This window comes from Lichenostomus cassidix, chromosome 3, assembly GCF_008360975.1.
Source record: "Lichenostomus cassidix isolate B80296 chromosome 3, HeHo_3.0, whole genome shotgun sequence".
NCBI lineage: Eukaryota > Metazoa > Chordata > Aves > Passeriformes > Meliphagidae > Lichenostomus > Lichenostomus cassidix.
Window position 1 is genome coordinate 105,603,020 of NC_139483.1, and position 21,547 is coordinate 105,624,566.

Sequence of the window (21,547 nt, forward strand, 5' to 3'; positions counted from 1 at the left end):
CAGGCAATTAGCAGGGGCAGATTATTTATTGAGGCAAGACTGGATTATTATGAACTTGAAGTACCTCCATCAGGAAATATTTAGAAGAGGGCAAATCTTGACTTTTTTTAATGCCCTTCAGGAGTATGACCCTGACCCTTTTTGTCACAAGGACTAATTCTTAACAGCTCAAAAGGACAGCTTGTTCTAAAAAGGACTTATTAAATGACTGATATTATTTTGGTCATTATTTTTAAAAAAAGGAAGTGGAAGAAATGGTTATTTTTAAGCTTTCCTGAAGTTGTTACTAAAAGCTTATGAATGGATCTTTATTACTGGAAGCCAAGCATGGGTATTGATAGAGTTGTAGATGGACTGACAGGTTTTGCTCACAGTTATGGAATAATATTTGGCCTACCATGAGTATCCTTGGTAGTTTAAGCTCGAGTTACACTTTATGATGGCCTATGAAAGCATTAGTTCAAATGCTTCAAGCAAATTAACGAATGCATTAAAACAAAACATAAAATATAAAAAAACATAAAGGATAAAAAACCATAAAGGAGTCCCATTAGTATCCTTCTTTTTTCAGCCCCTTATCTTCTGGCTGGGCTGCATTTCAGGCTGAAATTGCCTTATTTAAGTTAATTCAGGTATCTCCACTCTGTAGCCTGTGCAAGCCATGACCAATGTGTGAAAGTGCTCTGTGACTTAATTTATAGCTGTGATATAAAAAACCCCTCAAACCTTTATCCGACATAAAAGATAGTCCTGTGCTCCTTTATTTTGCCACGTTATTTTCTGAAATGTAAATATCTTAACAATAATTTTTTTCTTTAAAATTGCCTATTCTTACATGGTTCATCTGAATACCTTTGCACCTATAGTAAGTGACTTTATATTTGGACATATATTCTTGTAATTGCATGTTTATTTACCAACTTCTTCTTAGATTTGTAATCATTTCATCTACAATATACAACCAATAATTTGCAAATCAATTTTCCTATCAAATAATCATTGTGCCATAAAGCTCTATAACCAGCATTTACTTTATCTTGGCTAACACAGTATAAAGTAAATTATTACATCATACTAAAGTAAAATATTTTTCAAGATTTAATCCAAAGTCAGTATAATCAGAGTTAGAAACAATAAATGTGATCTGATGGTGTGGGAGATATGCTTTGCTCCCCTGGCTAAAAGGAAGCAAAGATTTCAGAATTTGTTTGAATATTTCACTAAGTAACTGGGGAAACCAGCATGCAAGCTACCATATTCTCAAAACATTGGCATGTAAGTATGATTGCTAAAATTAATTATTAGCATTATTATCATAATGTATAAATGCAGAAACTGCAGTAATTATGTTTACATCAGTGCTGAGGACCCTCCCACCCACTATGAAGTTCCAGATTGCAGTCTGTGTAGCTAGATCAACTGGATTTACTGAAAATCAGAATCCCTCTGTGCATGATGCATGGTTTTGATTAGGTGGCTATGTATGTCTGTCAGAAGTCTCAACATAAGCAAATTTTTAAAACATTCAGGTTGCCAACACAAGTAACCCTTTTGTTCATTGCCTCTTTTTTTTTCCTTTTTTTCCAAGAAGTATATACTTATGTGTCCTGAATTTATCCTAAGGCAGGTGTGGTTTATAAATGAACTGCAGAAATGAACATTTTTCAGAGAGGTGGCAGACAGGCAGTTGGCTGTATGCAGATGGGCATTTCTTCATTTGCAGGTGACTCACCAAAAAGAGACTGAAATTTTTATAACGACTTGTCATTCTGTCACAATTTCAAATGTTCTTTTTTTCTTCTCAAAGGCAAAAGTTTACATGATTGCAGCAGGGGTCATAGCAAGCATATATCTTCTTGGAATTGTCGTTCTTTTTCTTGGAGTAAAGGAAAGGGATGGTAAGTTTTATTTAAATATGCCTCGATTTAATAATAGCTATTTCACATTCATTTATTGAAAATATTTTTATTTTATGTATTCCGTTTCTCTTAGATCCATATGCCTTAAATTCAGACAGAGCAATTCCTTTTTGTAAGGGACTTGCACTCACCATGAAGCATGGTCCATATGTGAAGCTTACAGCTTCATTCCTTCTCATCTCGACAGCAGTTCAGGTAACATCAGACCCTCCAAGTCTGTGTGTTGGCCTCATTCCACTCCCAGCATGGGAGAGTCTGAAATGCTAATAACCTTTGGCTGGTGACTGGAGGGGTGATCTAGGGGGTGTTGCCTTCCCCTGTAAATCAGTAGGGAACCAGAGTCCTCTTTTGGTGCCTGGGGTCCTGTGTGGCTGGAGATGGCTTTTAAAAAGGAGAAGCAAAGCCAAACTCCTGACCATTTAAAGACTTTTTTTCCTGTTCTTTTTTCTGTAAAAGGTGAAGAACTAGTCCTAGTGACCCAGACTGGGTCATTCTGTGTTATCCATCCACAGTCTCCTGTGGTTTCAGTTGCTTAGAGAATGTTTTTTCTCTTCTCTCTGTTCCTGTCTATGTGTGTCTTGCTTTAAACCATTGCCCCTTTCCTTTGCATAGGTGGCTGTTCTCAGATAGTGGCTGAACTGGGTCTTGTGTAGTCTTTTGTGATGTAAGACATTAGGTCAGAGTGAGAAGACATTCAGAGGCAGGAGGTCTCACCTGTGTCAGAGTTAGGTAGAGCTCATTTTCAAACGAGGATCTGCAATTGCATGTGGCTCTCACAAAAAATGCAGTGCATCCTGCCAGAGAGAGGAGCTGTAGAAAAGCCACTCAGTAAGAAACCCTCACTCCTCATAAGTACAGCAGGCTTTTCAAGCTTGATTTTTTAGCTTTGTTCAACTCAGTAAATATGTTGTTTTGATGTGAATTTGTAGACATCAGTTAAAATTTGCTTTATTTTGAAAAGCAAATAATTTTCACATTTTTGCCAACAGACTCTTAGTCACGTGAGCCATTGATCAAGTGAGTATTGGGACAGAAGGCAAGAGTATGACATGTAAGAGAGCAGTGCTGTGCTCATCAGCAGTCCTGGTGAATTAGTAAGTTCCTTGGAGGGGCTGCTTAAAAGCCAGAGAAGCACTGAACATTTTTGATGGCCCAGATTTGGACACAGCCTCTGTTAGTCCTAGCTGGAATACCCAAGGGTGAGAAACAATATGAGAAGTTATTTCTGCCCACCTCTGGGAGCTGGTGGTACTGTGAGCAACTGCAGAGACAGGGAGAAGATGAAAGATGAAAGATGAAAGGTCCCTTATTGTCCTCATCCTTCCAGCATCCACTCAGGGAGCAGTGATATAGAGCACATCTGGTTGCTGGCAGCCAACTACTTGCTGACAACACCAGAAGAGGAAAAGATCTTCTGTCAGTCTGTATCTCTTTATTTTTCTGTTTGTGCAGGCTGAAGGGAAGGTGTGAGGGGAGGCAGCAGCTGGAAGCTGTGTTACTTCAGCTCAGACAGCGTAAGCAACCCTCGCTGCCATTGTTTGAGGGAGGGACACTGATTTTGTGGAACTTAGAGAGTGGATTGCTGATTGGCAAAAGAAATGGGCAGGTAAAGATGTGTTGGCCATAATTCCAGAGTGTGATATCCTATGTCTAAAATCAAGGCAGCATAAACAGTGGCACAAACTAGGGAAGGCTTTGGTGGCAATGGAGATGGGATACAACTTTTTGGATATCCTAATTTCCAGATGATTGGCCACTGGTAATCTACAAGCACACAAAGGAGCAAGAATTGATCATGCTGCTGTGGCAGGAGTATTAAATCCTCCTCTGTCACTCAATTTCTGCAGAATTGCTGGAGCTGGTCTTCAGTCATGTTCTGGTGTTCAGAATCCCCCCGTGTTCTGCAGAAGCACGGTGGTGGCTTCACCTGTCATAACACAGTGCAGTTAGATCCTCCCATCTGGTGAGGATTCAGACTTAGGGAGATATCTGACCCAAAGCTACACTCCATAGCTGAGGTTGCAGGCAAAACCAGCTGCTTTACCGCAGGAAGCTGGCAGGAGTGTTATTGCAGCTGAAAAGTTACTTGTTTTGGAGTCAGAGCTTCTGGAGAAAGATTTATGGCCTTGCTGTGGAAAAGAAAGGGCAGTTTCTTGCAGTAGCCTGCAGCTGTGACAACACAAGGCAACTGGTACATAGGTAATAAAGCCTTGAGACAGAATCCTTTCATAGGGCCATTTCTGTATTGGTCACTTTTATGCACTATTAGGTGTGGTTTCCCTGTTGCTTGCCCCAGTGTTATTTGCATGTTGTTCCAGTGATAACGGGATAGTTGTTGCTTCTTTAAATCATTGCAAACAAGGAAAGAATGAGACTTCCTACATATAGCACATCAGTCACCAGCTATATTTAACTAATATGGAGTGTGATGTAATTTTTGTCTTTTTTAAATTTTCCTCTCTCTTTTGGTGGTCACCAACTGTCTTCAATTCAACAGCTGGAGCAGGGCAACTTTGTCCTGTTCTGCACTCACGCTGCTGGCCTCCGCAATCACTTCCAGTATTTGGTGGTGACCATCTTGGTGAGTTGCACTTCTCTCCCAAATGTTACCTGGTTCTCACTGGGCTTTGGCACAAAATAACAGAAGACAAGTAGAATTTTATGTCTCAGCAGAGCTGTTAGGAAGGTTCACTATCTTTTGCATTGTCTGTTTGAAATACAGCTGGTGCTCCCTACAGCACTTATAAAAAAAATAGTGGTTTGGAGCTTTTAATTAATTCCTGGTTGTTTTTACCTGTAAGCAATTTTCTGCTCCTATAAGGGGCAAAATCTGCTTCTAGAAAGGATGTCTAGAATTTTACCTGCTTTTTCACTTTCCCTAATCTTATGTGCTGAAAATTAAACAACTTTAATTTGCATATTCATACACACGACTCTTCTGGCAGCTTGCAAGGATGAATATTTAAAATATAATATTTAAAATATCCAGAAACATGAAGATTCCTCTCTAGAGCAATTGGCCATGTGATAAGAACACCCTTTTACAGAATCTTTTTTCTTGACATGCAGAGGTAGAATTCTGCTTGCTTAGGTGATACTTTCCCTTTCCCACATTATAAGACATGTCTTTTCTGAAACCATTAAAACCAAAATGTTGGAGAGCATCTCCAACATGTTGGGTGTCTTAAGGCTCTGCAAGTGATAGGCACCAAGAAGACAGATAAGAGACAGTGGAGTTAAGTAAGTAAAGACTGAAATATAACTGTAACAATTAGATGACATTTAATTAAAGGTCAAATGTAAGATTGCCTTTGGTGGCAGTACTTCAGTGCATTGGTGCTGTGTTGCTTGGTGAGTTTTTCAGTATATGAAACAGTAATGTCGACTGCAAACAACTATTTTTCTTACAGATTGTTCTTAAGAAGGACACATGGTATGGAATATATACCCTAAGTATATCTTAGGATAAGTTTATCTTGCACTTCAGCTTTCTTCCTGAGCCATGGGGTAGAGCTAAATTCACTTATCATTTCTCAGGTTCAAACAATGCAGCAAAAGGTTCAAACAATGCAGCAACAGACATTAGCACAAAGTGTGACTATTTGCAATGTGTTTGAACTTTAATGACTGAGCACAGCTTTAACTGCTGTGGATCACATTGGAAAAGGAAATTTTAAGATGCTGTCTTCTAATATTTGACTGTGGGAAACCCTCTCATGGATAGCTTAATCATGAATTTTAAAAAGTCACTCAAAGGATGAGGAGAAACAGGATTCTGCATGCTCACCTTCCTTTCAGGCCTTTATGTACTGGACAAAAAGATGTCTGTAAGCTCTACAGCTGCATAAGACAGTGGCAGTATGAACAGTACAGATTTGGGTTTTTGTCCCTTGTAGGTATCAGCAGCTGTGAGTGTTCCCTTCTGGCAGAAGTTTCTGCAGAGATTTGGCAAGAAGTGTGCAGCATGTGGGATTTCGGTAAGCAAATCCTCTGAGAAAAAAAAAATCTGCTTGTGCTCATTTCATTTGACAACTGGAGCCATTTCAGGAGCTCTTTCAAGTGCTTATAACCTCAATCTATGTGAAATTTGCTCTGTTTCAGAGTTTGTTTTAAATCGTTATACCAAATTTCAGACAGGTTCCAAGTTTCCAAGGGAAACTTTTGAGAAATTGATTGATGCTGGAGGGAGGTCCCAGTTTATTTAAGAATCTGCACAAACTCTCATTTGACTGCTCTCAGAAGTGAGCCTCAGTTTTATAAATTCAGATCTGAGCTGCCTCACATTGATAAGTTATCTGTTGTACAACTCTTGTTTTGTCTGCGTATGTGGTGCTGAGGTGTCTGCATTGGTAATTCAGTCCCATGGAAGGAAACAAAACTCTGTTACACATCCCCCTCCAGGAGCACCCACATCCCTCTGAATACAGGGGGACAGCTATTAGTGAAGTAAAGAAAAAGGTGACCTACCTGAGAAAAGAAGCCCAGTTTAACTCTGACACAGCTCTGCAAAGCCAGCTCAGTGAGCCTGCCCTTGTCACTGATGGATTATTTTAAGTCCCTTACTTAGTGCAGACAGCAGCAATTTTCTGTCATCATCCTTGGTGAGTTATTGTATAGTCCTGTTCCTCCCCATTTTCCCCCTGTTTACCTTCAATTACTTATGAAAGAGGAAAGAAAAATTGCCTTGTGCACAACAAAGCAGGAGGACTTGAAAAATCCAGCCCAAAGCTATATGTCAAAATCTGAACAAAGCTGAAAAATTTAGGTCTGGTGACAGTTATTGAATAGAATTGAACAGTTATAATTTTTGGAATTAAAAGCTGTGTTGGAATGACTTCCAAAGAATCAGAAGTAACTTTAAAACCCAAGTTCCAAATATGCTGAATTGTTATGTGTTTTGAAGTAGGCATCTGGAATCCAAGCCCCATCCTTATTTCTTTTTACCACTTGAGAAAAGAGATTTGCCAAAAGCACTATTGGACCATTGACTAGACCTGGGAATGCAGATTTCCTCCTTAGGAAATCTCCTCCTCTGTCTACTTGGCCACAAAAAATGCTTTCTTCAACCAGCTTGGCTCTATAAATTTAGTTTTACATGACTGGAAAGGCTGTCAGCACCTCTGTAAACATGGTTTAACTTAATTTTACAGTTGAGTTGCTTGACTGTTATGGTCTAAGTGGGGGATGGATTGAAAAGAAGCCACCTCTCTGTTTCACCTTGTAGACATTTCTCAAGGGACTCAGTGTGTGCTCAGTGATGGATTTTGTGTCTGACAATGCATCACAGGAGCTTCCCATCCTACCACCTTGTGTGATCTGTACAGCTAATCTGTACTCTCCCACTGTGAAATAAAAGCACATAATTTAAGGCTCCTAAGTTTGTCATTGGGGAATGTTCTGCTGGAAGGGAAGGAAAATACTTTTTTTTTTCTCTAAAACCTCAGCTTTCAGAGTGAACACGTGATTTGAAATCCAGTTTCCTGAAAAAAAAGTCCCACTGCTCCAGACTAATTTTTCTTGTTAAGGTGATTCTGTGTTAAGAGATCCCTCAGTGAGGATAGAAAGAAGGGTGGGTAGATAAGCAATTGGAATCTTGGCTTTCTTCCACTGGTATTTCTCCCTTTTTACTCATTCCTCCACAAGAGGTGGCCAGCAGTTGTTACTGACCAAGCATCTAAAGTTCCTAGAAGTTTAAAGCCTAGATTTCAAGGAATTATGGAGTAATACCCAAGCAAGATCCTTGATAGCATTCTTCCCATGACCAGGTTGGTGCACAGGCTAGAAATTATTCTCTTCTGTTTATTTCCTTTAGCTTCCACGTGCTGCACTCATTCAGGTGTCTGCTCTGCCCTCACGGGGCAAGCACTGAACTTACACTCACTAAGTCTCAGCTGGTGACTGGAGGTGAAGTTGTCATGAGAAATTTTAGGAAGTGTGGCACCTTCTTGGTTCATGGTTTTGGCAAGGTGTCTAAAAACAGAAGTTGGCCCTCTCCCAGAACTCTGGCTTCCATTCTAGCCAATAATATCTTTTGGATTTTATTTTATTTTAGTAAAAATAAAAACACCACCTCACAGATATGCAATTGTTTGTTTGCCATCCATGAACACTGTGCAGTGTGGAGACATGCCTTGGGATGAGTAGTGGCTCTGCAACCCCATTTCCACTCTCCCATCCTATTTCCACTGCATCTCTTCCTGCTTTGCCCTTCATAATGTGCTGCTGCACAGACCAGGACCACCTTCAGCATCCCAGCAGGGTCACCTTCTAAAGTGCTGTCAGGGGATGGATGGAAGGCATGGGATAACTACAGGGTATTGTTCATAACTCAGAGGGCAGCAGCCCTGTGACGAGGGAGCAGATGCCAATAACAGAATATTTGCTTTACAAGTAAGAAAGAAGGAGCTGCATTAGCTGTTTATTTCAGTGGGAGCACTGCCCCATGACTGTGCTGCCACTGCATGTGAGAGACTTTAGGGCATTGTAACCTCAGTCCTGCCGGCCCTGCTTCTCTTCCTCTAGGAAATTACAGTTACAATGATTATTATTATTATCGATCTAGAATTTTAAGTGCTTTGGTTTCTGAGTGGGTGCCCCATGTGGAGTATAAGGCAGTCATAAAATTGCTTATAGACAACATAAAATCTTGTGTTGCTGGAGTGCTCTCTTGTGGTGAAATAACGATTTTGCCACGACACTGGGCTAATGCAAGGATTATCTGCCTGTGCTGGGAACTTGCAGTCAGGAAAGGTTATTTTCTGCCTCCTTAGTTTGGGAGCAAATGCTTTAGATGGGAAATGAATTTAAAACATAAGCATAATGGATTAGGCTCCAGGACTCCCAGAATCACTTATCATACAGAACTGTAAATAGCAGTGCTTAGGGGAATCACTCTCTGTGAAAGCTCTTCTCATTCCCTCAGCTCCCAAGCTGCACGTATAGAGGATTGAAACACTTAATGTTAAACTAATCCCCCATCATTAAAAAGCCCTGTAGATAAGCCCCTGGTTCTGGATTCTACATGTGCTGCTGTGCCTGTGCTTCACAGGCATGGGAGATGGAGCATGTGATGGGTATAGGACAGCTGGGCAGTAGGCATTCAATCAGCATTTAAAATAGTGGCTTTTCAATCCTGTAAGCCCATTGCTTCAAGTTGAAGTTGAAGAAATCCAGTGACTATGACTACTGCCAGCAAACAAATCCTGAGCATCCCAAATTAATTTGGTTTTGAGGGTAATCCCAGTGACTTGTCATGCCATGTCATGAGTGGATCCGGCTGTGTGGAGTGGAGTAAACCACTCTGACTTTTGGGTTTAGTTATTGCTGAGTACTGTATGGCTTTAAAGTGGTGACTGGAAATGAAAGCAAATTCTTCTTCAGTCAAGACTGAAGGCAATCCGTGAAATGCTGTATTTACAGTTTAAAAGGACCACTGAAGCCTTGCCATTCCCCTTGAAAAGCAGTGTAAGGATGTTCCAAGGCATTGTCTCTAATAGTAAATTAAATAGTTCCACTGGCCTAGAATTGACACTGACATTTGGTCATCTCAGTTATTCAACTGGCAGAAAAATCTTTGCCCAAGCTGATTAGCAATCTCCGAAGAATTATCAGTGTTCATGGGTAAGGGAAGAGCAACTGACAATAACTACCTGAACTTGTGCAAAGTATTTGTCACTATCCTGCATGACATCCATGTCTGTAACCTGGAGAGGCATGCATTTGGTGGATGGACCACTCAGTGGATAAAGAATTGGCTGGATGGTCACACCCAAAGAGTTGGGGTGAATGGCTCAGTGTCCAGGTGAGGAATGTCATCCCCAGGGGTCTGTATTGGGACTGGCACTGTTTGATATCTTTGTCAGTGACAGGGACAGTGGGACTGAGGCACCCTCAGCAGGTTTGCTGGTGACTCTGAGCTGGTGACAGTGACACACTGGAGGGAAGGGATGCCATCCTGAGGGACCTGGACAGGCTGGAGAGGTGGAACTGTGGGAACCTCATGAAGTTCAATAAGGCCAAATGCAAGATCCTGCATCTGCATCAGGGCAATCCTATGCACAAAAACAATCTGGGCAGTGAATGGACTGAGAGCAGCCCTGAGGGGAAAGAAATGGGGGTGTTGGTTCACAAAACACTCGAGATGACCCAGTAATGTGTGCTTGCAGCCTATGAAACCAAACACTTCAAAAGCAGTGTGGGCAGCAGGTGAGGGAGGTGATTCTGCCCCTCTGCTCCGCTCTTGTGAGACTCCTCCTGCCCTGCTGCACCCAGCTCTGGAGCCCACAGCTTCAGAAGGACATGGACCTACTGGAGTGAGTCCAAAGGAGGACCACAAAAATGATCAGAGGGTTGGAGCACCTCTCCTATGAAGACAGGCTGAGAGAGTTCAGCTTTTTCAGCCTGGTGAAGGGAAGGCTCCAGGAAGACCTTAGAGCCCCTTCCAGTGCCTAAAGGGGCTACAAGAGAGCTGGAGAGGGACTTTTTACAGGTGCATGGAGTGATAGGACAAGGGGGAATGGCTTTAACCTGGCAGAGGGAAAATGAAGATTAGATACTAGGAAGAAATTCTTTACTGTGGGGGTGGTGAGACACTGGCACAGCTTGCCAGAGAAGCTGTGCATGCTTTGTCTCTGGAAATGTTTGAGGCTGGGTTGGATGGGGCTTGGAGCAACCTGGTCTAGTGGAAGATGTCCCTGGCCATGGCAGAGGGGCTGGAAGGAGATGATCTTTAGAGGTCCGTCCCAACCTAAACCATTCTATGGTTCTGTCTGGGCACAGTTTGGGAATCAACCCACTTTAGTGCTCTTCACAAAAAGTATTTATATGGCCATAGGTCTTTGGAGACCATGAATGTTTAGGAGTATGAATGTGGCATGGGCAGAGACTGGTTAATAGGCTCTTGGATCTGTTTAATGTACTAGTTCAGTTGTAGCTCTAATACTGCTAACAGAGACAATGCTAGTATCACTTGTCCTACTTTTCTCCAATTATTCTGGATAGTTAAGTACAGATTGGCTCAGGGCTCTTTGGAAATGCTATTTCACTAAAATACTGAAGTGTGAGACATTGCTGTGTGTGAACTGTTCTGTAACATCGTTTTGTATTTTGAAGGGAACGATCTGTATAGCATTGAGCAGTGCATGCTGTAACTTAGATGTAATGCTTTTCTTCCTCAGTGGATGATTCCTTTTGCAGTCATGCTAGTGACCATTCCAAACCTGATCCTGGCTTACTTCGTGGCCTTCATCTCTGGTCTGAGCATTGCAGCATCTCTTCTGTTGCCATGGTAGGAGAATTTTGTATTTGAGGTGGGGAATTAATGTATTTCTGCACTACATGTATGTACTACTGCACAGAATTTGCCTCTGAAAGAGGCAGAATATGGCAAGAGTCACTTTTTCCAATAATCTTTTTCTGCTTTTATAATAGATGCTATTTGCAATGATGCAGCCTCAGTTGCCCTGTTGTTAACAGATTACATCTACTGTAACTGTAGCTGTTCTTTGTACATAAGAGTATGTAAATTAATAATCTAAGTATCTATAGAACTTGTGATAACGTTGCTTCAGGAATTATGAAGTTAGGCAAATCAATTAATGCTGAGCAATCAATGTAGCAGAGGACACATAAGGCAGACTATGTCTAATCTTACTTTTAAAAGAGCATGTAGTTATAGGACAAGGGGTAATGGCTTTAAACTGAAAGATTATAGATTTAGGTTAGGTTTTGGAAAGAACTTCTTTACTGTGAGGGTGGTGAGGCTGTGGCAGAGGTTGCCCAGAGGAGTTGTGAATGCCCCATTCCTGGAAGTGTTCAAGGTCAGGCTGGATGGGGCTTGAAGTAACCTGGTCTAGGGGAAGATGTCCCTGCCCATGGCAAGGAGTTGGAATGAGATGATTTTTAAGGTCCCTTCTAACCCAAAACCATTCCAGGATTCTGTGTATCCCTGCTTGAGCAGTCATCTGTTATAGATCAAATAACACAATGTTACGATTAAAAGAAACCAAGAATTCAAGGTCCTTTGCACCTGAGGACTGAAATTAAGTGGGGAAAAACAACTCAAGGATGAGCATGGTGAGACATTTCCCCTTCAGATTAAATAATTATTATTCAGGTCAAATTAACCAGAAAGCAAGACTATTGCTGAGAGCACTGTTTTTCATAACTTGTTTGTATAATGCCCTGAAAACTCCAAGAGATTGCAGAATGCACAGTTTGAAATAAGTTGTCAGACTACATAAGCTTTTCTGCATAGAGGGTGAGAAGCCCTTTTTTTCTCAACAGTAAGTGATTACATATATTGGAAATAAAATGGCAATTCACAATTGACATTTGAGTAGCTTCCATTTTAGTTCCCCATTACCAAATTCAGTCTGTTTGAAGTAGAGAGAGAATAGGCTTCATTGGTAACAACAGAATGTTGTTACCTTGTCAAAAGAGTTATTTCAGAGTGAAACTACTCTGAAATTCAGAAATTGTGAGAAATCTTGAAATCTTAAGAAACATGGGGTTTTTTGGTTGTTCTTTTTTTTTAATATCACAACTTCTGATTGGAATGACAGGCAGACTGGGAAATTTGGTCACCTCTTAAGTGATTGATGGTTCTTCAGTGGTTTTCTACATTGTAATATGTGGCTGTGCTTTTCTTACATGTCTTTTTGCCCTCCTCTACAGCAGTAGAACTTTTTGAAGTGGATTCTTTCATGTGCATGACTACATCAATCAGCTTAAACATGGAGGAGGGCTGTGGTCTATTTCATTAAGTTTGGACTTTGAAAAGAAATTTTGGCTTGAGTTTCTCTTTTATCTTGCTCACTTCTAGGTCAATGCTGCCTGATGTTGTTGATAACTTTCGCCTGCAGAATCCCCATGGAAAAGGACAGGAAACCATTTTCTATTCCTCTTATGTTTTTTTTACCAAGATGTCAGCAGGAATTGGCTTAGGAATTTCTGCAGCAGGACTGGAGTAAGTAACACTGTGTTTCCACTTAGTGGATCTACTCTGAAAGCATTCTGAAGTTACTACACCTTTGCCCTGTGGAGTTAATTGCCTTTATGCCCTGAGCCTGAAAGTGCCAGCAGCTCCAGATGGCTGACCACTAAAGACAGGATTGTTGCCATCTAGGCCAGACCACTGAGCATCAAGTTACCAGCCCTGACATGTTTCAGTTCAGAAAAACCTGACTTCCCTTTAGATTTTCCTGTTTTCAATTGCTTATGTAAGTTTTAGTGGTTTATATAAATAAAGAACTAAACATGAAAGTGCGGCAGATGAAGGTCCCCCACAGGTGATGCAGCTGCTTTGTGCATTCCCTGTTGCTCCTGGACTGAACTATGTCTATGAGCTTGTAAGTCTTTACATGGATTTGAGTGCTTTCATGGGTGCCAGTGGCCTGTTCAGCATAAAAGGATCACTTATTCCTGCATGGGTTTAGGGAACTGGGTACTGATTAGGGTCAGGAGCAACCTTTCTCACAGCTCTGCCTATCATGTGGACCGTGTCGCTTCAGGAGATGCTTTATGGTCTCTTTCCACTTTGTCTTGTCTGTTGTGACTAGACAGGTTGAGAAAGGGGCCAGGCATCCTCTGCCCTGCCTTTGTGCAAGACCTGGCAGAAAGGGCTTGTTCCTGTCCCTGCTACAGCACACAATAAACCCTTGGAAGGGAACTTGTCTGAAACACTATCTAGCCCTTGGCTCCGGATTAGGTTTTGCTAACCAGAATGTTGTGCTTCAGAGCCTTGAGCTGAAATTGCTAAATAACAGGCAATGCTTGGCTGAACATTTTGGGCTTAGGAATTTTAGCAGCTTATTGCTAAAACCCTCAAACAATTTGCTGTTCCCCAGTTAGCCCCTTTTCAATTGCATTCCAGTTGGGTCCCAGCAATTTGCCAAGGCAGATGTTTGTGGGAGAACACAGAAGACATAGTGATGCCAAATGAGCTGTAGCTTTCATTAGGTGGGTGTTCAGAGGAAAAAACTCATTCCACAAATTGGGAATAGGAATTTGAGTATATCAGCAGTTGTGGGGCTGCATGGAAGCCCTGAATCAATGAAGTGTGAGTGTGTACCTAACTCTGAGCACTTGAGTAAATTTGTCTATCTTGAGACGAGTGCTTAAGTGTGTGTTTAAATTAAAGTTAATTATTGCTGTTGAAATTGGTCAAATTACTTGCATGCTTTTAAAGCAGAGCTTGAATACTTTGCAGAATATTAATAGGAAACACATAACAGATCAATTTCACAGAACCACGGAATCACGGAATCACAGAATGGGTAGGGCTGGAAGGTACCACAGTGGATCATCTGGTTCCAGCTTTCCTTGCTCAAGCAGGGTCATCCCAGAGCACAGGGCACAGGACTGTGTCCAGGTGGTTCTGGAATATCTCCAGTGAGGGAGACTCCACACCCTCTCTGGGCAATTTGTTCCAGTGCTTGGTCACTGCACAGGAAAGAAGTTCTGCATCATGTTCAGATGGAACTTCCTGGGCATCAGTTTATTTCCTTATGTGGAATTCCACAATCCTTTCTTTAAAAGTATGCAAGTAATTTGACCGATTTCAACAGCAATAATTAACTTTAATGTTATGTATAATAACAATAAAATACGGAAGTAATGCAGTTATCTGAAGTTGAGTGCAAAAATGAAGTTTGAAAAACATGATTTGAAATGTAGTGGGGAGAAGGGAAAAAGAGACATGTAGGGAAAATGGGAGAAAAGTCTTGAAAAATGTTGGGGGAGAGAAGGAAGCCTTCAGGTGAACAACTGCCTCTTAGCTTGGACATACACACACCACTTGTTTCCATCTGTTTAGGTTTACTGGATACAAGCCAGGGATATGCAGACAGTCAGATGATGTGATCCTCACTCTGAAACTCCTCATTGGAGCAGTCCCTGCTGTCCTCATCCTTTTAGGTTTATTTATACTCCTTTTCTACCCAATCACTGAAGAAAGTCGGAAAGAAACAAAGCTTGCCCTTGAGGAGTTAAGGTAGGTTTGGACTGGCAGTGAAACAGCAGCAACACCACCACAGCAGCTCTTAATCATACTGGGAAAATTATTATTTTAAAATAAGAATATAGATATTCCTCACAATAAAACAAAACAATGTGCTTTCAGTCAAAAGATTAATGGAATGGAACCATTACATGTTCCAGTATCTCTTTTTTGTAGTGCAGAACAACCTGCCTAGAGGACCATTTATCAGAATTTCAGCTGCTCTATTTTACTTTTCTTCTGGAGTGGCTCACAAAGCACTATTGTGGCACACTGTTTCAGGCCAGAAATGAGGAATATTCTACATAGATTAAATTTCTGGGGAAAATGTGAATAGTTACAATTTACATTTATATAGAAGAAAATTGTGTTGTTGACTGCATTCTTGGTGTTTATGTAATACAAGAAACATCCAAACCATTTAGAAGTGTAGGCAGAAAATATTGTGGGAGAAAAAAAGAGGTCAGCTTTGAGCTATTCTTTCGCTTTTTACCCTATCACTCTCCCTTCCTCCCTATTTCTCCTTCTCCTAGGAAAATCTTGTCTAGCTCAAATTCATCCACCTCTGTCAACTCTTGAGGACACATATAAGGACAGTTCTAGCAGAATGATGGATGAAATAAAAAAAATAAATTGGTTGTAACTCTGTCTTGATTTTATTATCCAAATTTATTGGAATTGGAAATTGATTTCCATACTAAGGGGTCAATTCTAAGACCTAAGCATGTGTGTCTGTGACCAATTCATGCCCTAAGATATCGAAGATATGTGCATGGGGTTGGCAGATATGACAGACTGGAGGGGACAGGGTAAACAATCTAAAATGGGACTGGTCCTTCTGTTCAGGGACTTCAGTCATTGTCCAGAACAACCACAACTTGCTGGAGATTCTCAGCAGTTCCAGATTGCCAAACTCATCTTGCTCTTTCAGCAGTGAAAGCCAGAAGTGTGTTTATACATCATTTGTTCTGCTTTTAACAGGAGAAGCCATCAAAGCCCAGAGAACCTGGACAGCCACAAAAAGGACACCTCTGTCTGAAAGCCCTCAACCCAGTGGCTCTCCAAATACAGACTCACATCCCACCAACAAACTCTGTGAGAGTTTCCCAGGTCATCTCTCTGCTCCCATTTTATCAAAAAGGAAAAAGAATGATTCTGACATAGTCAGAAATCAAGAGAGGACACCATAGTGCAAATATACCCCTAACTCCATGCACTGTGCTGAAAAAGACATTACAGATGTTCAGAAATGCAAGCTATTGAAGGCTTGGGGGTTTTTTTGTTTGTTTTTCAATGATTAATGGGAAGCTGTGACCTTATTGCATGGGAGATTTTACACATTTGTAGGTCAAGGAGAAAAAAAAGTGTAAATGTGACCATAAGAATTTTTGAATGTTCTGAATTGGAGAGACTCATAAGGGTCATTGAGTCCAATTCATGATGCACCACCCAAATATTAACTCACAATTTATTTCACCCTTGGAGGCTGGGGTGGGCTTGGAGCACAATCTCTACCTATATCTTGCACACTCTTGTGTTTGGAAAGCACTTGGGAACCTGAAGTATACTACATAAAGTCAGGACTAATTTTGTTCTGAAACGAAGCAAATCACTGATGCAGACACTTTTTGTGGATTTTTTTAAAATTATTTTTTTGAAAGGGATTTTGAGGTAGTTTAGTTTGTAGGTCCTATAAGAAATAGAACCCTACATTTCCCATTACTGATGTTTCTTGCCTCTGAAACCTGTAAACTGACCTTTGTCAGAGAATGAGAACTTAACGTTCTCAAAATCAACATCTCTGCTGAGGATATGCAAAATCAGTCATCCCTTCCAAAAATTATGTAATTCAAATTTCTTTAAATTTTGGCCTTTAAGTAATCACCATACCCATTTCTGACATGGTGTAGGCTCTCTGCCTCACAAAACACCATGGCATGGGTATTAGTCTCAGCTTGCACTTATTTTGTAGTACTGAGGCTACACCTGCCTTTTAAATGGTGATTTTTTTTCAGTCAGGGATGTTATTGTGCATCAATATGTGATATTATACATCAACTGCAACCTCATGTCTACTACAGATTTACACTGTTGAGCATATTTTTTTAAGGAAAAACACACCTAACCTCAGGTACCTTTTGAAGCATTGAACTTCAGACCTGTCCATTCCTGGCTTCTGTAGTCAGTGCAGGTACAGAGACCTCCAGAGACTGGCTCCAAGCTCAAATGACTGGACTCTGAAGATGTAAATCTGGAGAGAGAGGAATCCAAGAGGTTTGTTCACCTTGAAAAAATGAGCACAATGCAAGACCAGACAGGAATTTCATCACACTGCCTTCACGATATGGCTCTGTGCCTTTTTGCTCTGCCACAAGTGCCTTTGGAGGACAGGCTTGGTGCTGTTTGAGAGCATCTGGAAGAAGTAGTAATTTGCTCAGGGCCATCTGGGAAGTGGCTCACAGTGCTGGGACTGGAAACTGGGAAAGCTTTTGCTGAAGGACACTGTGAAGTCAAATCAGTGCAACCACAGAATGTCTCTTCAGTTTGATACCAAAACCTTGTCAGGCAGGTTTGAAGTCAAAAGCCTTATGAACTGTCCTAATTCAGCAAAATGCTTAATTATGAGGGAGTTTCTAAGGATATATTTTGAGTGTGTGTGGGTAAGAGTTAAGTGCATTTAAGATTTCTGTTGACTTGCCATCTGAGGCTGGGGTTTTTTGTTTTTCTTTCTTGTTTCAGTTTTTGGACAAACTAAGATATGTATGCCTGGGGCATATGAGTTTACAACAATAAAAACCATAAGCCTGTTTACAATTTTAAGTCTGATGGAATTTGAAATAGCAGATTTGCTGCACTTTGAAGTAGGTAAGTTATGTAGCAATGTCACATTACTCCAAAACATCACAGAGAATAATTTTGGGCATTCGATTTATTCTGTAATATTTGTGTATTTCTGAATGGTCATGTTTAAAAATAACCAGAAGCCTCAATAAAGGCTGTTAATGTTCTTTAATGTGTTATGTTTTCACCTGCTATGAATCTGTAGCTACAAGGCAGTGGGTCCATGTCAGTTTATATAAACTGAATACTTAGCCCAGCAATAAAAGGGCCGCAGAAACTGCTGGCTGGGGTTGAGTTGAGTCATTTGAATGTGGCTTAAAATATTATTTCTAGATCAGTTGTGCAGTTGTCTCTAAAATTGCATAACAACCAAACAGAACTCAGACTCTTGGAAGGTAAACTTGGTAGATTGTAAACTGTTTTCTTCTTCTCTGGAGAGACAATGTGATCTTTATCTCACTAAGATGTACTCAGTTCTCACTTTACATATGATACCAGCAATGGGAACTGCCAAAAGAAAATAGAAAGCTTCTGGAGATGAAATGAAGCAGACTATTTTTATATTTTGAAAATCTCATTATTTTATTCAAAATTTTGTTGGGAAAATGAATGTATTTTTGTAAATCAAAAGAATGGAAGATAAAGTGCAGGATAAGATTGGTTTTGTAACTCTTTTTTTAGGGCTCAGTGTTGGTGCAGTAAAATGAATGAGATTTGTTTGCCTCCTTGTCAGTTTTAAATGTTTATGCCTTATACATGTTCAGAACATGTGACTGAAAGAAGCAAATTCTTATGTTGACAACCATTCAGATTAAATGCTAATCTAATGTAAACCTCTTGCCTTCCTGCTGATGGGCAGTAACAGGGGCTGGGTTCAATTCCCAGGGGTTCTCCTTCACATAGTATCCAAATACAGTAGTAAGAATATGGGAGATTGGATTAAATCAGTAGGGTGCCTAATGGACAGCACTTCCCCACCTGCACACAGGAAATTCCAACAATTGGATTTACACAAATAGGGGAGGAAAAGAGAAGGATAACAGAGTTAACATGCCACTGGGCAGTGCTCTGTAAGGCAAACCATGTCCAATTCCTTGTCCTTGCTGAAGTATAGTAAGGATAGCCTAAATCTTCCACACTGGGCTGGTTACTGGCAGTCAGTAGCTGAGCTGCTCACCAGTCACAAAATCATGGAATCACTATGGTTGGAAAAAACCTTTAAGGTCGTCAAGCTTAACCATCAACCGTCTTCCCTTCCAGTTTCACCCCCTTGTAATTCCTGCCTAACAACAATGCTGAAACTTTCCGAGGTTACACCACCTCCCTGTGAGTTCCTGCTGGTGATCAGGTAACCCCATAGCCCATATCCAAACCCCATATCCGAGCTGCTGTTCCCCCCAGGCACTGCTGGAGAGGGTTGCTTTGGCCACCAGCTGTGCCTCCATGCTGCCCTCCTGCCTCGCTGTCAGCTGCCTGTCCTGAGCTCGCTGACCAGCCTCGGCTTAGTGGGATTACATCCCTTGTCTCGAGTCCCCCACTTTAACAGGTGGACACCACCTTAGACATCTGTCCCTGGGGAGTCCCTGGAGGCTGGGACCTTCTGTGTCAGGTCACTGGGTTTTCAGGAAGGGCTCTGGAGATTTGAGTACTAATTCCTTAAGTCACTTCTGCACCTTACAAGAATCACTGCCCGATTCAATCCCTGCTGCATCCTCTCATCTTTATGCACCTTCAGCATTCCAAGCAAAGTAGTTGAGGTGGAAAATATTTTAAAGCAAACAGCTTTTGGGTTCAAAGTTTGGTTCCAGGTATCACTTGATCATTTCCTTCTCTGCTTGCTTTTCTGGGCTGTAGACAGAAAACAAAAAATTAAATCAATCTTCTTGAGAGGAAGAGTCTCCCCAAGGGAAACTCAGGTCCTTTCAGGCCTGGTATCTGTTGTCCAGCTCTAAGATGAGGAAGAGAGGGCAGGTTAGCTCAAAATTCCATGCAGACTATAGCAATACACTACAGCAGTTTAGTGGTCAGTCATATACCTCATAAAAATTTCATACTACAGTTATGTAAAAATAGTCTCAAAGTGTTACAATAGCCTTTCCTCTAAAAAAACTTCTAGACTGATTAACAGGAAGCTCAGATGGAATCATACTACTGGTGGGTGCAAGAGAGAGTTTTGTTTTCATGCAATTTCACCAATTTTTTTTTAACTTTCTGCAACTCCACAGTTCAGATACTCAGCAACAGTGCTGAGTATTATGGTTACAAGAACGTGTTTGTGCTGTAGGCTTAAAGTATGAAATCAGATGGCTTTCACTTCACATAGCACCAAACCTGCTGCACAAACCAGATGCTAACTGAGAAGCTTCATTGAAAAGATGAAGCAGCATCATCTGTCTGTCCCAGAGGGAGAGGAGGAAACTTTTTGCTATGCTGCACCTGAGACACGAAGAGAGGGATAATGGTCCTTAAGCTGTGGTGCTTTTCAGAGGGGTTGGGTCCTCAGTACCACTTTAGAGACATTACAGAGCAGCAGCCTCTAACCTCAGCTGGAGAGCAGCAGTGCTGCTGGATGCTAGGGAAACAGGTGTGTTTGCTCTGGAACTGTGGAAGCAGAAATAAACCTTATTTCCTGAACTATTTCTTATCCCAAATGATCTTAGATGAGACTATGGATTTCAGCTACACCCTTCAGCTGTCTCTCCTCATTTTTGCTGTGCTCTGTCACAGATGGTGAGGAAGGGCTGCTCAGGTCTCATGGAATTGATGGGCATTTTCTCAGCTTCACCAGTGAAGCTCCACTTTGGAGGCCCAGCACCCATCCTCTGCCAGCCTGTCTGTGCTGATGTACTGAAATCATCTACATTCAGGAAAGGATTTCCTTTGCGTCTTAGTCTTCTCCATCATGGAATTTCATGTGTTTTACCTAAAGCATGTTTTTGCCTACCTAAAGCCAACTCGGACTTGTTTCCTTGATGATGTTAGAAGTGTACACAGGGTGAGAAGTTTCTGTTCAACCTGGCTGCAGCCCATGAGGAATTACCATGGGACAAGCTGGTCTAGTGGGAGGTGTTCCTTCCCATGGCAGGAGGGATGGAATGAGATGATTTTTAAGGTCCCTTCCAACCCACTCCACTCCATGATTCCATGAAATAAGCAAGTCTCTTATTGCAAGGATTTTATTCTTCTGAGATTGTATTTTAAATGCTTTATTTGTCCACATGCCCAGCGCACACCATGAAGAACCAGTGTAATCTGTTGACCAAACCACTAACAGCTTTTAGTGGGTGTCTTGCTCTTGCTGTGTCTGCCCCAGTTACCTCACACAGTGATGTCCTCACCTAGGGAGCTGGAGGAACCCACAGATCTCTTTGGTACAACCTGAGACTGAGCACACCTCTGGTAGGAGACACTGTCTTTTGTCAATCTAACGCAAATAGGTATAACTCCAAAATAAGCAGCTTATTTTCATACATGGCTGCATAACAAAATTATAGAAGTAGCATTTGAGGCATGAGCAATTCAAGGTGTTCTGCAGAGCCAAGAGCACCCAGCCCTAACCCTCTCCTCCTGCAGATTAGTGGGACATTGGAACCAGGAACAGGCACGGAAAAGGACTTTCAGGCAGCTGTGAAGAAACATGGACCATCCCCAGCATCCAGCCTGCTTTGAACCCACACCCAGTGCTGAGGCTCTGGACTCAGTGACTTTCTGCTAAGGACAGCTGTAATCAAGGTCCACCTTCTGATTAAACAGTGACAATAACTGAGAACAGATGATTGTTATGTAAAAG

The 21,547-nt window shown here is 41.4% G+C and overlaps 1 protein-coding gene across 1 annotated transcript in view; it reads left to right on the forward strand.

Moving 5' to 3' along the window:
- Nucleotides 1-18,590, forward strand: part of MFSD2B (MFSD2 lysolipid transporter B, sphingolipid) — a 37,891-nt gene extending 19,301 nt beyond the window's left edge. The window contains exons 7-14 of the mRNA XM_085056978.1: nucleotides 1,808-1,898; nucleotides 1,993-2,114; nucleotides 4,417-4,500; nucleotides 5,816-5,896; nucleotides 11,096-11,205; nucleotides 12,742-12,885; nucleotides 14,734-14,910; nucleotides 15,898-18,590. Coding sequence (XP_084913104.1) covers nucleotides 1,808-1,898; nucleotides 1,993-2,114; nucleotides 4,417-4,500; nucleotides 5,816-5,896; nucleotides 11,096-11,205; nucleotides 12,742-12,885; nucleotides 14,734-14,910; nucleotides 15,898-15,955 — 867 coding nt within the window. The 3' untranslated portion in view covers nucleotides 15,956-18,590. The remainder of the gene's footprint in view (nucleotides 1-1,807; nucleotides 1,899-1,992; nucleotides 2,115-4,416; nucleotides 4,501-5,815; nucleotides 5,897-11,095; nucleotides 11,206-12,741; nucleotides 12,886-14,733; nucleotides 14,911-15,897) is intronic.
- Nucleotides 18,591-21,547: the final 2,957 nt, after the last annotated feature.